The sequence below is a fragment of the Capricornis sumatraensis genome, chromosome 3 (genome assembly GCF_032405125.1).
Source record: "Capricornis sumatraensis isolate serow.1 chromosome 3, serow.2, whole genome shotgun sequence".
NCBI lineage: Eukaryota > Metazoa > Chordata > Mammalia > Artiodactyla > Bovidae > Capricornis > Capricornis sumatraensis.
In genome coordinates, this window is record NC_091071.1 from 31,689,251 (window position 1) to 31,704,579 (window position 15,329).

A 15,329-nucleotide genomic window follows, 5' to 3' on the forward strand; every position below is an offset into this window, starting at 1 on the left:
CTTTTGAAAATTATGCTGACTTATGCAAAAAGAGTGCACGCTCTTGTGTGTATTTAAATGATGTCTTTAAATATTTGCCACTGAAAGGAGTTCATTTTTCTTTAGTACAAGATATGGAGCAGTTTTATGAACTCTGGCTAAAGAGCCAAAAAAATGAGAAAAGCGATGATGCAGCCAGTCAGTCCAGCAAAGAGAATGGCAAGCAAATCCACATGCCGACGGATTACGCAGAAGTTACTGTAAGTACTGCAGGTTGGTGCCCTTGCCTGTGCTTCCAGGCCTTTTCTTTCCCACCTTCTCCCAAACCTGGCTCCCTCGCTCCCAGCTGGCCTGCCCGCCTCCTGGTGTCTTCATCTTCTCTTTGCGCTGGCTCCCCACTGTAAGTCTAAGCCTCTCTGTCCCAAACTCCTTTCCTGCCTCCTTTTTCTGACTCTGGAAGCAGGAGCTGGTGAGTCACTGGCCTGAGATCCTGGGTAGCTTACGGAATGCCTCTGTGAGGGAGACGCAAAGCATGATGAGCCTGCGGGTGTATCCCAGTGCTGGGCCATGCAGGTGCTCAGGAATGGAGGGTTCCCCACCCCCAGGCCCTCCTTGTTTCTGGATGGAATGCTGTGCAGCACATGGGATCTTGGTTCCCCAGCCGAGGATTGAACCCATGCCCCCTGCATTGGAGTCTTAACCACTAGACCATCAGGGAAGTGCCCACCCTGCCCCAAGTCCTCGTGTTCCCTTACCATCCTGCTGCAGTCTGGCCTGTCTCTGGGTTCCACCCCAGACATAAGTCACCTGTGGTGTTTCACTGCCCTAGCCTTAACATTTTTCAGAAAAGTAAAGGGGTTAAATTATAGAGAGTATCTTGAGCTGACCATCCCAAGTCAACTGATGTTAACAGTTTGCCGTGTTTGCTTCCGTTAGGTAAATAAAATATCACAGATGAGGTTGGAACCCCAACTGTCACCCTTCCCAGAGGGACCAGATCCAGTGTGTCTTTTTCCAGGCCGTGTCTCCATATCTTGGACTGTCTAATCCTAATCTGTAGTTCTGCCCAGCATGGTTTTTTAAACTGACACAGATGTACACGTTAACTCTGCTCCTTGTTTCCAGTTTTGGTTTTTTGGCCTCTTTCTGAATTGAATCAGTCAGACCCGGGTCAAGGACGTGTCTCTGCTCACGATAAGCCCTGTGGACTGTGCCCTCTCTGCCCGGGCTCAGCGCTGATTGCCTCGCCACCTTAAGTACTGCTGGGGTTTCCAGAGCAGGGTCACCCCAACTTTCTGGGTCGTGAGAGTCACCTGTCTCTGTGAGCCTCTTCTCTCTACCCCCTTGCCCCCGCCCTGCGGCACCGCCTAGCACGTGAGATCCTGGTTCCTCTGCCAGGGATCAAACCCGCATCCCCTGCATTGGAAGCATGGAGTCATAGCCACTGCACTGCCAGGGAAGTCCCTCTGTAAACCTGTTCTTACCCAGCGTCACACAGGATTGACCCAGGGCACTTGGGAAGTACTGTTCAAACACCGCACGCTTGCATCTGTGGCAGCACAGGGTTCCTAATACAGTTCGTGGGTCTGTGCCCCCAGGGCGGTGTCTTCCCAGCATGGGTACTTCCCTGGCCCCTGGCACACGTCCTGGCCCGCAGTAAGGGCTCAGTTCATGTGCAAGAGTGGAGTTGCTGCTCCTTGTTCTTGCACAGCAGGCAAGCCCTGGGCTTTCGCATACTCTCTGATTTTCCTCATGGTGTTTATCCTCCCCGGGACCCTGGTTTGAACCTGGCCCCCCATCCTCCCGACAGACTCCCTTGTTAGCACACCAGCTTCTTGCCAGAGAGTGCCTGGACCCCTGGCCCAGCTCATTGTCCCGGCTCTCTACTTCCTGTGTGCTGGGGGGACCCTCGGCCCATCTCTCCCAGCTACCCACGCTGGACGGGCTCCCCAAGAATAGAATGTGGGCCTTAGGTGGACTTTTTAGTCAATCTGGGCCCCCCTGGACAGCAGCTGCTGACACGACACATGTCTTCCGTGCGCTGCAGGTGGACTTTCACTGCTGGATGTGTGGGAAGAACTGCAACAGTGAGAAGCAGTGGCAGGGCCACATCTCCTCCGAGAAGCACAAAGAGAAGGTCTTCCACACTGAGGACGACCAGTACTGCTGGCAGCACCGCTTTCCAACGGGCTATTTTAGTATTTGTGATAGGTACGTGGGTCTCTGCAGCTTCCCACGTGAACTCTGCTGGTCTGGCTTGAATTCCACAGTCATTGTATCAGTAGACATGGTGCAGGCTAAATCACTTCGGTTGACAGACTCTGTGTGACCCCATGGACTGTAGCCCTCCAGCTCCTGTGTCCATGGGATTCTCTAGGCAAGAATACTGGAGTGGGTTGCCATTTCCTTCTTCAGGAGATCTTCCTGACCCAGGGATCGAACCCACATCACTCACCTCTCCTGCACTGGCAGGCAGGTTCTTTGCCACTGAGAGCTACCTGGGATGCAGTGGACAGGGTACCTGGGTGGCAAAGTCTTCTAATCCTGGATGTTGGCATCTGAGCTCAGAGTTTTAGTTGCTCCTTGAACATTTCCTTCACTCACCTGCGTTACCTGAAAAGACTCACTAGTTTGCCCTCACTGGAGTGAAACATCTTAAGATAACCAGACAGGGAAGTAAGTTCATTCAGGCTTGCCCAGATGATCTCTGAGCTGGCAGTGAGGATTCTCTGACTCTTCACAACCATCTTTTCGTAGTAGATGTTCATCACTTTTGAAACTGCCTTGGAATTATATTCCAAGTGTCAGTCTGGAACTTTCTCAGGTCAGATGGAAATAGTATTAATAGTATCACTCTTTTAAGTATAGCTAGAAAATTTTTCAGTGAAAAGCTAGGCAATTTTGAATTGCTCCTTATTTTGTTGTTGGCCATTTCTGTTTGATTTCCCAATTTAGATCCATGTGATACGTAGAATTATTGAAGATTATTTTCTACTTCCGGTCCCCCCTGATTTTCTTCCTACTGCATCAGGAAGGAGTAGAGTATTTTTTTTCCCAGCAATCAATCTTTTTCATTAAGTAGTACATTTAAATAGTTTAAAGTACTCATTTCTCTATTCTAGATGCCAAGACAGTAAAATACTCATTTTTATTATACTCCAATATAAAAGTATTAAAAATACTCATTTTTCTAGGATTATGAGTTTGAGCTAAAAGTTTAACACAAACCATAAAGGTAGTGAAGAGCACACTTTAAAGATTGTTGTAAACAATGGGTGGACACTTACCAAGCTGACTTGTCCTAACAGGTATATGAATGGTACCTGCACGGAAGGAAGCAGCTGTAAATTTGCACACGGCAATGCTGAACTTCATGAATGGGAAGAGAGAAGAGACGCCCTAAAGATGAAGCTCAACAAAGCACGGAAAGATCACTTAATTGCCCCCAATGATAATGACTTTGGAAAATATAGTTTTTTGTTTAAAGATTTAAACTAATATGCTGGCTTTTATGTATGTTACGTAATCAGGGCATTGACCAGAAAAATTGAAAGTGTTCTAAGGCACGTAGCAGAGGAGCTGCAGGTTTTCTGCTTGTATTGGCGTCTCTCGTCCCTCCTGAGCAGCAACCCACAGTAGGTAGGAAAACGGGCTGTTGGACAGGTCTGGCCAGGCTCTTAGGGCGTCACATGGTGAAGTGACCGCTACTGGTTGCCATCTGTTGAACGGACATTTGGGTGAATTGTGTTCGGGAAGAGGTGATGTCTAGGACGACTCCTTGAGTTGGTCCTTCAGATAAGAACCACGATGGTGAGAGAGAAACACTGTACTAGGATCAGAACACATGATGGATGAAATTCTTCACGCGTTTTTAAGAGGAACGAATTTGTCTAATGAAGTTCGCTACTTATCTGTACGTAGGTTGCTAAAAAGGATTTTCTTAACTCAGATTTTAAGCCAAATAACCATTTAACACTAGTATATGTTAAATGGGGTATTTTTCTGTATTTGTATGTTTCACTATAATAAGGGAACTGAGGATAATGTGCATTGAGACTATTTTGAAAAATAATCAGTTGACTCATTTTATTTCTTGGTCTTTTGCTGTTTAAATGATGATTTTGAAAGATTAAACTTGTACTGTTGGTATTGTGTAGTGTATGGACCAATATTGCCTGTAATAAAGATTTTATATATAGATGTCTTTCATTTTGTGGTATGGTCCTTGCCTCACAAAGAATTGTTAAAACTGGGTCCTAAAATCACAAGGTTAGATCTTTTTTTTTCTGGCCACTCCATGCAGCTTGTGGGATCCCAGTTCCCCAACCAGCGATCGAACCTGGGCCCTTGGCAGTGGAAACATGAAATCCTAACCATTGGATCACCAGGGAATTCCCTAGATTTTTAAAAAACACTTTTCTTTAAGCAATTAATGACAAAGTATATTAGAGGGACATGGCAGCAACTGCCATTCAGTCCCACTCTCCTGCGATTCGGGTTGCTAAAAGGCTTCTCTTATTGACCGACATGCTAACCCCTCTAGGAGCTCTTCTGTGTTTCATTCAGATGAACACTCAGCAAGGGGACACGTGGTCAGCTAGGACGTGGGCTGTGGGACTCCGCAGAGATAGCCGTCTAGCGAGATGCGCTCGATAGGGTCGTTGTGGTTGTTGAAAGACCGCTGAAGACATGGTCAGCACAGAGACAAAGGCACTGTTGTTCTGCTAAGTCTCCCTAGTCTGACGGCCTTCATGATGTTTTTCTTCTCCATCCTTCCAGACTTCTTTTGTGCTCTTTCCAGGGAGAATAGATGTTAAAAAAAGATATCTCTGTTGTTCTGTTTCAACCTGCAGTTTAAAAAGCTGGTTGTTTTAACCTTGGAAACCTAGGCTTGAAACCTAGTTTGGAATCCTCTGACTGGTCAAGAGGAGAATTTTTTTGATTTTCACACCCCACGTCAAAATTTTCTGTGCCTTGGCTCTCTCGCAGTTCTCTGTGCTCTGAACCATCTTTGCAGTAAATCCCACTTCTGCCTAAGTCATCCAGTTTGTTGCTCTGGTTTCCACCTAAGAACCCTGCAGGCCACAGCCTTGGTCTCAGCACCAGGATTTAGTCGTTCAGTCACTAAGTTGTATCTGACTCTGCGACCCCACGGACTGCAGCGCACCAGGCTCCCCTGTCCTTCACTGTCTGAAGGAGTTTGCCCAGAATCATGTCTACTGAGTTGGTGATGCTCTCTAACCATCTCACCCTCCGCTGGCCCCTTCTCTTTTGACTTTCTTTTACAGCATCAAGGTTTTTGCCAGTGAGTCAGCTTTTTGCATCAGGAGGCCAAAATACTGAAGCTTCAGCGTCGGTCCTTCCAGCATCAGTGAATATTCAGCATCAGGAAATCAGTCTAATTACTCCATGATGAAGTCCCATCCCCAACCCAGAAATGAAGAGAAGAGAATAGTATTGGGGTGAGGACAGGGAAGGAAAATAAGGTATAAAAGAGCAAAACTGCAATATTAACCGCATTGGAAACTAATAAATCGATGTGTCTCCTTGGACAGGTTGATCTGCCTATCTCCTCCAGAGTGGATTTTTTGTTTGTTTCAATGTTTAACAAATGGAGATACAATTAAAAAACCCCCAAATGTTACCATTTTAAAGTAGAAATCCATGGTTTTAGTAGAATCCAAATGTGCTACAATCGCCACAATGAAAAAGTGTTTTACTCCCTGAAAATAAAACCCACACCCTAGTGTACCCGCTCCCCCTGCTTTTCAAGCTGTAGGTGACCACTAATCTGCTTTCCTTATTTAAAAAAAACATTTATTTATTTGGCTGTGCCAGGTTGTGCCACGTGGGATCTAGGTTCCCTGGTCAGGGATTGAACCCAGGCCCCCTGCATCTTGAGCTCAGAGTCTTGTCTAGGGTTGTCCTAGGCAAGCACAGGGCAGTCCCTAATCTGCTTTCTGCCTGTGTTGGACATTGCATGTAACTGGAATTATAGAATATGTGGCCTTTTCTGATTGGCTTCTTTTAGTGAGTGTAATGTTTAAGAGGGCAGCAGAGGATAAGATGATTGGACGGTATCACTGACGCAATGGACTTGAGTTTGAGCAAACTCCGGGAAATAGTGAAGGACAGGGAAGCCTGGTGTGCTGCAGTCTGTGGAGGGCACGACTTAGTGACTGAACAGTAAGTGTTTTCAAGGTTCATCTACACTGTAGCATGTTATCAGTATTTCATTCCTTTTAACTGCTGAATAATCCTTCATTGTGCAGATCTGTTAGGTTTTGTTTACCCATTCCTCTGGTGATGGGCATTCAGCTTGTTTCCTCCTTCAGGCTCCTGTGAATAGGAACATTCATGTGTAAGTTGTGTTGGCCACAATGAGCTGGGCCCATCAGTCCTGAAGAGGTGTTGGGAAGTGACAGGTAGATTTTCCTCTGCCCAGTTCTCCCACCTGTGTTGGACGTGCCTGGACAGTAGGCCGGGGCTGGAAGTGCTCACGCCTCTCCATCATCCTCAACCTTCCTGGGTCTGCTCTTTGAGGGCTCTTTGCCTTTGACTGAGTTCCAGTGATCCCCACTGAAACCGAAGGACTGCATGTTCCCTGGGCAGTTAGTGTGGGTTCAAACACTCCTTAGTTGACCTGCAGAGATGAGCATATGGATTTTCTGTCAGTACTTACTGCAAGGGAACAAGGAGTGCCAATTTATGGAAAGCCAACTCTTTGATCTTGATATAAAGTCTCCAAGAAACCGCACCATTGTCCAGCTTTACCTAGTAGGCTCAGGGTGTGGGCTCCCTCCTGCGTTACCTGCCAACCTGTACCTTGTTAGGCACATCCTGTTTAGTAAGTAAATGCTTCGAGGCTTTAAAAATTAACAAGCAAAAAAAAATCATTAAGCATTAGATGTTTCACACACACACACACACACACACACACACACACACACACACATATATACACACACATAAATACATGTCTCTGGTAGCTCAGCGGTAAAGAATCTGCCTGCAGTGCAGGAGACACGGGTTCAATCCCTGGGTCAGGAAGATTCCCCCAAAAAAGGAAATGGCAACCCACTCCAGTATTCTTGCCTGGGACATCCCAAGGACAGGGGAGCCTGGAAGGCTATCCATGAGGTCGCAGAGTCAGACATGACTTAGAGACACCAAACAACAACAACAAATGTATACATGTTATATACATGTATATAAGTATATGTGTGTGTATATATATATATACTCACACATACATACATATACATACAATGGAATATTAACTCAGCCATACAAAAGTGAAATTTGTAGCAACTTGGATGGACCACAGAATATTATACTTAGTGAAATAAATCAGAAAAAGACACTATATGATATCCATTATAGGTAGAATCTAAAAAGATAATACAAATGAACCTGTATACAAAATACAAACAGATTCACAAACAGAAAACAAATTTTTGGTTACTGAAGGAGAGACGGAGGGACAAATTAGGAGTATGGGATCAACAGATACAAACTACTATACATAGATCGGCAACAAGGATTTACTATACCTTCTACATAGTACAGGGAATTACTGAATATCTTGTAATTACTATAGCTTGTATGTAGCACAGGGAATTACCTAATATGTAATAACTTATAATGGAACATAATCCACAAAACACACTGTGCTGTACATCTGAAACTAACACAATATTGTAAATCAACTATACTTCAATTTTTAAAAAATTTTGTTGAAACTACAGGATATAAAATAATGGGCTTTCTTGTGCAAGAAACAGTGACAGAATACCAAACCAGAGACTCAGATTTAAGGAAGCTGATGAAGGGACAAAGTAGAATAAAACATTTGAAGCAAGTGATAGCATTGCTTTCTGAGTTATGTTACCATAGTAACACACTTTTAAAAATAACCAAATTTGGCTTAGAAACAATAGTAACGAGACAGTTTAAAAGACAGAATTATACAATTTTGAGCAGGGGGAAAGTTATGATTATTTGCACACACACAAAAAGAAAGAGCTCTAATTAAAAAAAAATTAACAAGTCATTATTTCTCCCCAATTCTAAGACAGGATTAATACCTGGGAAAAACATATGTCCCAGGTGGCATGGTGGTTAAGAATCAGCCTGCCAACATGGAGACAAAAGAGATGTGGGTTTGATCTCTGGGTTGGGAAGATCCCCTGGAGGAGGAAATGGCAACTCACTCCAGTATTCTTGACTGGAAAATTCCATGGGCAGAGGAGCCTGGCAGGCTACAGTCCATGGGGTCACAAAGAGTCAGACACAACTGAGCACGCACACAAAGAAAGAAACACATGGAATCTTCTCCCTGGCCCTATGCAAACGCCACCACCCTGATCACGGTATGAACAGTGACCGCGAAAGCACAGATACTGGCTGACGTGGACTAGTTAGGGCTGCCATGATTTAATGACTGAACAAGAACAAACCGTGAAGAGCAGTGCAGCCTGACCCAGATGGCCTGGTGTCATCTGAAATGAATTTCCCATTGTCCATCGTTGCCGGAGCAGCAATGTCTGGAAACAGAGGAGTAAAGGAAACATACGTTGGTCTCCTGGCTTGTCAGACACCGCCCTGCACTGCCATAAGATATAGTGGGTCTCGTGAAACAGCCCAGAGGCAACAAAAGCACTTTGAACTTTATAAAGCCCTGTGCAAAAGACAGGTGTCTTATGAAAGAGTAGGGTGGATTCTGCCCTATTGGCCTACAGTGAATGAGTACCCATGACTTTGGACCGTATTTGTTCTTGTTAGCAATATACTGTGTTAACTCAGATCTAAACAAATTAAGAGAACTAGAAATGGTAAATAAAATTAACATCTTTTAAAAAACTAGAAATGCATTTAAAAATTTTTTCTCAGCTTCTTCCAACAATATTATACAAAACAATAATATAACACTGGCTTTGTAGTAGATTAAAAAAGAGCAATAATAGCATTAAAATGGAAGGAAGAAATGGAGCTATATTGGAGCAGTTTCTGTATTTTACTGGAATTAAGTTAGTGTAAATCTGAAGTAGATTCAGAAAAAAATGTATACTATAATCTCTGAAGGGCTTCCCTGATGGCTCAGATGGTAAAGAATCTGCCTACAATGGGGGAGACCCAGGTTTGATTTCTAGGTCAGGAAGATCCCCTGGAGAAGAGAATGGCTACCTACTACAGTATCCTCGCCTAGAGAATTCCACAGAGAGAAGAGCATTGTGGGCTACAGTCAGTGGGGTCACAGAGAGTTGGACACGACTGAGCAACTAACACACAATCCCTAAAGGCCGCCGCTAAGAATATAAACTGAAAAAATAAGTTTTAAATCAGTAAAGGAATTAACAGTGTTTTAGAAAAGAGCCACTTAACATAAAGGAAAGAAGCAAAGAGCAAAAAAAAAAAATGGGATTGTGAGAGGAGATACTTCCCTGGTGGTCCAGTGGCTAAGACTCTGCACTTTCAATCCAGGAGGGCCAGGTTCCATCCCTGGTCAGGGAACTATATCCCACATGCTGCAACTAAGGTCTGGTGCAGCCAAAAAAAAACAGTATTAAAAAAAAAGATGAGATATACAAACCAAAGTGCACAATGGCATACAAACATGAGCTACCAACATGTTGAGCCTCCATGGTTAACAAACTGAATGCTCTGGGCCACTTAGGAAGGTGGCCATTCCTAGAGCCCTTTCAGTTCAGTTCAGTCGCTCAGTCGTCCGACTCATTGCGACCCCATAAACCGCAGCACGCCAGGCCTCCCTGTCCATCACCAACTCCCAGAGTTTACCCAAACTCACGTCCATCGAGTCAGTGATGCCATCCAGCCGTCTCATCCTCTGTCATCCCCTTCTCCTCCTGCCCCCAATCCCTTCCAGCACCAGGGTCTTTTCCAATGAGTCAACTCTTCACATGAGGTGGCCAAAGTACTGGAGTTTCACCTTTAGCATCATTCCTTCCAAGGAACACCCAGGACTGATCTCCTTCAGAATGGACTGGTTGGATCTCCTTGCAGTCCAAGGGACTCTCAAGAGTCTTCTCCAACACCACAGTTCAAAAGCATCAATTCTTCGGCGCTCAGCCTTCTTCACAGTTCAACTCTCACATCCATACCTGACCACTGGAAAAATCATAGCCTTGACTAGACTGACCTTTGTTGGCCAAGTAATGTCTCTGCTTTTGAATATGCTATCTAGGTTGGTCATAACTTTCCTTCCAAGGAGTAAATGTCTTTTAATTTCATGGCTGCAATCACCATCTGCAGTGATTTTTGAGCCCCCAAAAATAAAGTCTGACACTGTTTCCACTGTTTCTCCATCTATTTCCCATGAAGTGATGGGACCGGATGCCATGACCTTCGTTTTCTGAATGTTGAGCTTTAAGCCAACTTTTTCACTCTCCTCTTTCATTTTCATCAAGAGGCTCTTTAGTTCTTCTTCACTTTCTGCCATAAGGATGGTGTCATCTGCATATCTGAGGTTATTGATATTTCTCCTGGCAATCTTGATTCCAGCTTGTGTTTCTTCCGGCCCAGCATTTCTCATGATGTACTCTGCATAGAAGTTAAATAAGCAGGGTGGCAATATACAGCGTTGACGTACTCCTTTTCCTATTTGGAACCAGTCTGTTGTTCCATGTCCAGTTCTAACTGTTGCTTCCTGACCTGCATACAGATTTCTCAAGAGGCAGATCAGGTGGTCTGGTATGCCCATCTCTCTCAGAATTTTCCACAGTTTCTTGTGATCCACACAGTCAAAGGCTTTGGCATAGTCAGTAAAGGCCCTTTACCTCCCTGGAAACCCTGCACTGGGGTTAGCACGCTGGCTTGTGGCTTAGGTGACTTCTTATCTTCTGTTTTTTTTTCTTGTTTTTGTTTTTTGTGTGGTATCATACTGCCTTAGTTCTCTCTGCGTTTTATTTACCTGGTTTGTAGTTACTGACAGCGGAAGTCTAGTCTAGATCTTTGGCCCCAGCTGTTGGGTAATTAGGGACATTCTCTTAGCTCCAGGCACACGTGTCCCAGGTAAACAATCCCAGTCACTCTCAAATCATATTTCATCCTTCTCTGACTTGTCCTTTTTAATCACAAAAACTTATTTAGAAGTGACCTAACTTAACATTTAGAACATTTGGAGCTCCCCCTGTGGCTCAGCTGGTAAAGAATCCGCCTGCAATGCGGGGAGACCTGGGTTCGATCCCTCGGTTGGGAAGATCCGCTGGAGAAGGGAAAGGTTACCCACTCCAGTATCCTGGCCTGGAGAATTCAAAGGGCTGCATAGTCCATGTGGTCGCAAAGAGTCGGACACGGCTGAGCGACTTTCACTTTCATTAACATTTAGAGTCAGAAAGGATTTAAGAGTTGGCAGAGGATCGCTCGAGCGGCTTGTTAACCAAATTGCTTTCAAGTCTACTCCCCTAATGCCTAGTGGACGCGGTCAAGAGGCTTTTCCAAGCCTCGGTTTTCCGATCTCTAAAGTGAGTACAGGATGCACAGACCGTTTTCCCAGGGCCGTGGTGTAGGGACGTGATACCGTGACGCACAGCACTTCACTGTGCAGGAAATGGACACTGGGAGAGAACAGTCCCTAAGACTTTAGCACTCACTATTGGCCCAGCAGTTTCCATCAAGGACCTCAGTTAACCTTCAAAGCATCTCTGTGAGGTTAGTACTGACGCCAATACAATTCCACAGGTGTTTCCCAGACACGACTGCTGTCACCATTACAGCTCTTTTAAGCTCCCGGAGCCAGGCGGTGACTGTCCGCCGCCCGGGGCTGCTTTAGGGCAGCGCCGAGTTGAACCCGCAGTAAGAGGAGCCGGACACCTAGCCGCGGCGCCTGCGCAGACTCAGTGGACGGACGGACGTAAGCGGGGCGAGCACGTGGCAACAGCGGCGTGCGCGCAGACTCCAGGGACGGGGTGGGGCGGGGCCTGTGGGACGAACACGCCTCCGCGGCGGCGCTGCTAGGGGGTGGGGCCGCGCAGACGCCACGAGCAAGGGGTGTGGCCCTCCGGGGGCGGGGCTTCCGAGTGGTGTCCGGCTCCGCCCTCTGCCCAGAGGGGGCGGGAGCCGCGGCGGCGGCGGGGCTGACGTGGAGGCTCGGGGTTAGCGGGAGCGGCGAGCTGCGGGATTGGGGAGCGACGGGCTGACCCGGGCCGGGCCTTCGGGCCCTTGGCGGCGGCGGCGGCGGTATAAAGCCGGCGACGGGGAGCATGTAATGTCGGAATGCGGAGGCCGCGGCGGCGGCAGCAGCAGCAGCGACGACGCCGAGGACGAGGGCGGCGGCGGCGGCGGCCCCGCGGGCTCCGGCTCCCTCAGCCCGGCCCCGGCTGCGTCCTCGGAGGGCCGGCTCCGCCGCGGCTTGCGCGGCGCCTCTCTCATGGCGCGCCGGCGGCCCGAGCTGCTCTGCGGGGCTGTGGCGCTCGGCTGCGCGCTGCTCCTCGCCCTCAAGTTTACCTGCAGGTGAGGCGGCCCGCATCCCACCCCGGCCCCCTGCCCCGGGCCGGCGCCCCTGGGCCGGGCCGGCGGCGCGTGGCCGGCTTGGGAGCCTCAGAGTCGAGGGTCGAAGCGGTCTCCGGAAGTCGGGCCTGACTTTGCCCTGGCCGGTGGACTTGACCCTGCGGCATGCGGCCCTGCCCGCCGCTTTCCCTTTTCGCCGGCCAGCGAGCCCTCAGGCGAGGCTGTGAGGTGCTGCCCGGCGCCCTTCCTACCATTTTCATACCAGGAAAGGTGGGCCAGGTTCTGATGTGCTTGTCACCTGTTGGGATTTCTTGGGGGTGCACCCGTCACTTTTGCCCATCCTGTAGGACCCTTATTTATCACCCATTTTATTTCCCTATGCCTCGGTTGGCGTAGAAGACCATTAGCGTCCCGGACGTTGAGAATTCATGCACTCATGGATCTAACGATTATTTATCCACACCTACTGTATGCGGACGGCTCTTCGAGGGTGTGTGATGAATATCAGAAGTCCCTGTTCTCAGTAAACGAGTAACCTTAACATAATCTTAAAGGGTTTCAGTAAGTGCTGCGCAGGGAATAGAAGCAATGAGGGTGGGGCCCTAAAGACCTTCCCGGGGAACTACATAGGAGAATCACCCAAGAAGGGGAAGGGGCCAGGACTGGGGAGATCCGGGGGGAAATGTCCAGGGTTAAGGAAACGGCAGGTGCAAAGGTCCTGGGACTGGACAAGACTGGTGGACTGGTGTTTTCCTGAAACTGGAAGAAAAGCCTGAGTAGGCTGGAGCTAGTGGGTGAGGTGGGGGAAGGAAAGACAGTTAATGTGTCTTGCTTTGGAAAAGGACACAAGTACAAATTTTGCTTTATGTTTTAGTGTGTCGAGTGTGTTTTCGTATTTTGGTGTGTCTACAGTGTGTCTCCTGGGACTCCAGTTTATTTATAAGTTTCTGGTGCCACTGACTGGTATAGTGGCCACTGGGAAGATTTCAACTTGGAACATTTTTATGGAGTCTGTTTAGGAGAATATATGACCCCTGTTGTCAAAGAGATGTCAAAAGATTGGAGATTTTAGTGGAAAGAAGAAATTGTAATAATTATCGCTGATGAATTAGGAGATGGGGATTGACATATATACGCTGTTGCTGCTGCTAAGTCGCTTCAGTCGTGTCCGGCTCTGTGCCCACCAGGTTCTGCAGTCCCTGGGATTCTCCAGGCAAGAACACTGGAGCGGGTTGCCATGTCCTTCTCCAATGCAGGAAAGTGAAAAGTGAAAGTGAAGTCGCTCAGTCGTGTCTGACTTTTAGCGACCCCATGGACTGCAGCCTACCAGGCTCCTCCGTCCATGGGATTTTCCAGGCAAGAGTACTGGAGTGGGGTGCCATTGCCTTCTCCAGTATATACGCTAATATGTATAAAATAGATAATAATGAGAACCTGTTGTATAGCACAGAAAACTCAACATAATGCTCTCTGTTGACCTAAATGAAAGGGAAATCCAAAAAGAAGGGGATCTTGGATACATATGAGCTTCCCAGGTGGCTCAGTGGTAAAGAATCCACCTGCCAGTGCAAGAGATGCAGGAGATATGGGTTTGATCCCTGGATCGGGAAGATCCCCTGGAGAAGGAAATGGCAACCCACTTGAGTATTCTTTTCTGGAAAATCTATGGACAGAGGAGCCTGGAGGGCTGCAGTCCATGGGGTCGCAGAGAGTTGGACATGACTGAGCATATGTACACACACATGGAAGTATATGTATGGCTGAGCCACTTCGCTGTATAGCAGAAACTAACACAACATTGTAAAACAACTATACCCCTAATTGAAAAAAAGTCATATAGTAAAAAAACTAAACTAAACAAAAACCCTTATTGAGCGTTTGCCATTGTGCCAGGTGCAGCCTGCCAGCTGGGTTTTTCAGCCTTGGTACTGTTGATATTTTGACTCAGATAATTCTTGTGGTAGCGGGCTGCCCTGTACATTCTGAGGTGTTCAGCGGCATCCCTAGCCTCTACTTACTACCTGCTCTTACCCCCCACCCCCCACAATGTGACAGTAAGAAATGTCTCCAGGTCATACCTGATGTCCTCTGGGGGACGGAGTCACCTGTTTGAGAACTACAGATTCCATGAATGCATTTATCTATTTAACACGTGACCTGAGAGCCTGTTATGGATCACTTAAGTCACCAAGCAAAGTCTGGAGAGAGATACACACACATACACACACACACACATATACATATTCTTACTTTTCCAGTTTACACACGAAGGACTGGAGCTTTGGCCATGTTGCAAAACTTGCCCCAATTCACTTCCACCTGATAAGTGGCTGAGCTGGAGTTTGAATCCTTTATTGTCAGAAACCAGGCTCTTAACTGTGTTCTTTGTCACGTCCTACACAAGGGAATTACACAAAGTATTTTACAAGGTAGAATACAGAAGCGTGGTATTCGAGTTCAGATGAGGAAGAGAGGTTCTCCTCCAAGGGTGGAGAGCTTACTTGCATCAGTTTGTCCATTTATAGCAATAAAATGTAGTGTTTTCTCTGAGAGAACAAGACTTAGTAGATATGAAAGTCCTTTGAGATTTCAGGAAGAAGTGTAAATCCAGTTAATGGAGCAGGCTGAGCAAGATCCCACCTGCTTGAGGCAGGGAGAATGAGCCAGTGAACAGCCTGTTTGCCTGTCCAGCTTCTTTCTGTGCCACAAATTTGACAGTCTTTTAATAGACTCAAATTGATTTTTTAATAATCTCCTTTGATTGAATGGTGTCATGATACTACTTTATTCTACAACTGACTCTGACATTTCTGCTGCTCTTTTCCTATTTTGCTTTTAAGATCTTGTGTTTTAATGAAGACAGAGGCTTAAAGAGTAGAATT

The 15,329-nt window shown here is 46.8% G+C and overlaps 2 protein-coding genes and 1 long non-coding RNA gene across 3 annotated transcripts in view; 2 read left to right on the forward strand and 1 right to left on the reverse strand.

The window, feature by feature from the left end:
• ZC3H7A (zinc finger CCCH-type containing 7A) overlaps nt 1–4,140 on the forward strand; it is a 37,690-nt gene extending 33,550 nt beyond the window's left edge. Inside the window, exons 21-23 of the mRNA XM_068966997.1 lie at nt 106–239; nt 2,027–2,190; nt 3,288–4,140. Coding sequence (XP_068823098.1) covers nt 106–239; nt 2,027–2,190; nt 3,288–3,477 — 488 coding nt within the window. The 3' untranslated portion in view covers nt 3,478–4,140. The remainder of the gene's footprint in view (nt 1–105; nt 240–2,026; nt 2,191–3,287) is intronic.
• A 1,681-nt stretch (nt 4,141–5,821) lies between these two features.
• Nucleotides 5,822–8,642, reverse strand: LOC138077118 (uncharacterized). Its single transcript, XR_011144692.1, has 3 exons — nt 8,439–8,642; nt 6,434–6,622; nt 5,822–6,318 (listed from the first exon to the last, which is right to left on the reverse strand). It is a non-coding gene; the product is annotated as an uncharacterized lncRNA (long non-coding RNA).
• A 3,563-nt stretch (nt 8,643–12,205) lies between these two features.
• Nucleotides 12,206–15,329, forward strand: part of TXNDC11 (thioredoxin domain containing 11) — a 58,555-nt gene continuing 55,431 nt past the window's right edge. Inside the window, exon 1 of the mRNA XM_068967344.1 lies at nt 12,206–12,450. Coding sequence (XP_068823445.1) covers nt 12,206–12,450 — 245 coding nt within the window. The remainder of the gene's footprint in view (nt 12,451–15,329) is intronic.